This window comes from Bison bison, unplaced genomic scaffold, assembly GCF_000754665.1.
Source record: "Bison bison bison isolate TAMUID 2011002044 unplaced genomic scaffold, Bison_UMD1.0 scf7180017864495, whole genome shotgun sequence".
Lineage (NCBI taxonomy): Eukaryota > Metazoa > Chordata > Mammalia > Artiodactyla > Bovidae > Bison > Bison bison.
The window spans coordinates 13,945,825-13,947,472 of NW_011495054.1; the positions used below are offsets into that span (position 1 = coordinate 13,945,825).

Sequence of the window (1,648 nt, forward strand, 5' to 3'; positions counted from 1 at the left end):
GGATGTATGTCTGGGCCAGGACACCAGGGGGCGTTCCAAGCCATTCCTGTGGGTCTGCAGCTATGAGATCTGAGATGAGTCCCCTGGTTCTTCCTGGTGCTTTCTGCTCAGGGTTCCCAGCTGTGACCTCCAACCCCCAATGCCCACACAACCCCCTCCTCTGATCACCCACTGGTCTCCCTCAGGCACAGGAAGCTGACCCAGGCCCCAGTGTCATCAGAGCATTGGGGGGGGGCCAGGGAGGACGGTCATTTGCATGAAAGGCCCCGCCCCCTCTCAGGGTATGAAGAGGGGAAGGAGTGGTGTGGGGATGCTCTGCTCAGCTGTGGGGCCACAGACGGCGGGACGCCCTGACCATGTCCACCATGGCCTGGTCCCCTCTGCTCCTCACCCTGGTCGCTCTCTGCACAGGTGACTGGATGCGGGGCCAGGGGAGAGGTCTTGGAAAGACACACATGCTGTGCTCCCCGCTATCGTGTCTGGACCCCAGACTCACCATCTCTGTCTCTCTCCCTTCTAGGATCCTGGGCCCAGGCTGTGCTGACTCAGCTGTCCTCCGTGTCCGGCTCCCTGGGCCAGAGGGTCTCCATCACCTGCTCTGGAAGCAGCAACAACATCGGTAGATATGGTGTGGGCTGGTACCAACAGATCCCAGGATCGGCCCCCAGAACCCTCATCTATGGTGCGACCAGTCGAGCCTCTGGGGTCCCCGACCGATTCTCCGGCTCCAGGTCTGGGAACACAGCCACCCTGACCATCAGCTCGCTCCAGGCCGAGGACGAGGCGGATTATTTCTGTGCATCTTATGACAGCAGTAGCAGTAATGGCACAGTGCTCCAGGCCAGGGGGGAAGTGAGACAAAAACCTGCTCTCCCCCAAGTCATGGGCCTCGTGGGGCTGAAGCATCTTCTGCCAGTGCAGACACTTCTGTGGTTTGTTTGTTTTAAAATGGGGGTCTGAGCCCCACACCAGGAAATTGGTCAGGAAATCCTTTTAGTTCTGCTTCATTCTGCCCCCTCACCAAAGCTTTGCTTTCGGCAACCACATTTTATATGAATATCTGAAGTTGAGCAGAAGGCCCTGAATGCCAGAGGCAGGTCCTGGTGGACAGAGTCCATGACGGTCAGGTCAGAACCAGAGAGACAGCGTCCAGCTGTGTCTGATTCAGGACACTTCAGCTCCTTGGCCATCCCTGGGCTGAGCTGAGGCCCAGGCTGCTGCTCCTGCCTTTCCTGTAACCACCTCTCAGGCTCCCCCAGAGCTCCAGGCCAGCAGGAACTAAACCAGGACTCCATTTTACTGGGGAAGGTGGGGCAGCCCAGGGGCTTCCTGCTCAGGCTCGGCTGGACCTTCTGCTGCTGCTGCTGCCCCACCCTGGGTCCAGGTCATCGGGGGGACTGCCTGTGCATGGTGGCGCCTTCTCTCCCCTCTGTCCTCAAAGTCCCTCCAGCAGCCCATTCCCAGGTAGGGTCTCAAAGGACACAGAAAATCGGTCTCCCATCACTGGGGACACAGGGTCTGTTAGTTCTCTATCCCATTGTCCAAGGTGGGGGTCCGTCAGTGCATCTCAGCCCTGGGAGGCCCCCAAGCCCTCGGCATTCTCTCCTACACGGCGAGCAGGTCCTGCTCTGAGCCTCCTCTGTCCCCT

The 1,648-nt window shown here is 59.5% G+C and overlaps 2 gene segments (V, D, J or C); both read left to right on the top strand.

Moving 5' to 3' along the window:
• Positions 1-1,648, top strand: part of LOC104980242 — a 7,563-nt gene that overhangs the window by 3,289 nt on the left and 2,626 nt on the right.
• Positions 299-975, top strand: LOC104980175. The segment is given in 2 exon segments: positions 299-411; positions 521-975. Coding segments are annotated over 2 exon segments (495 nt in total).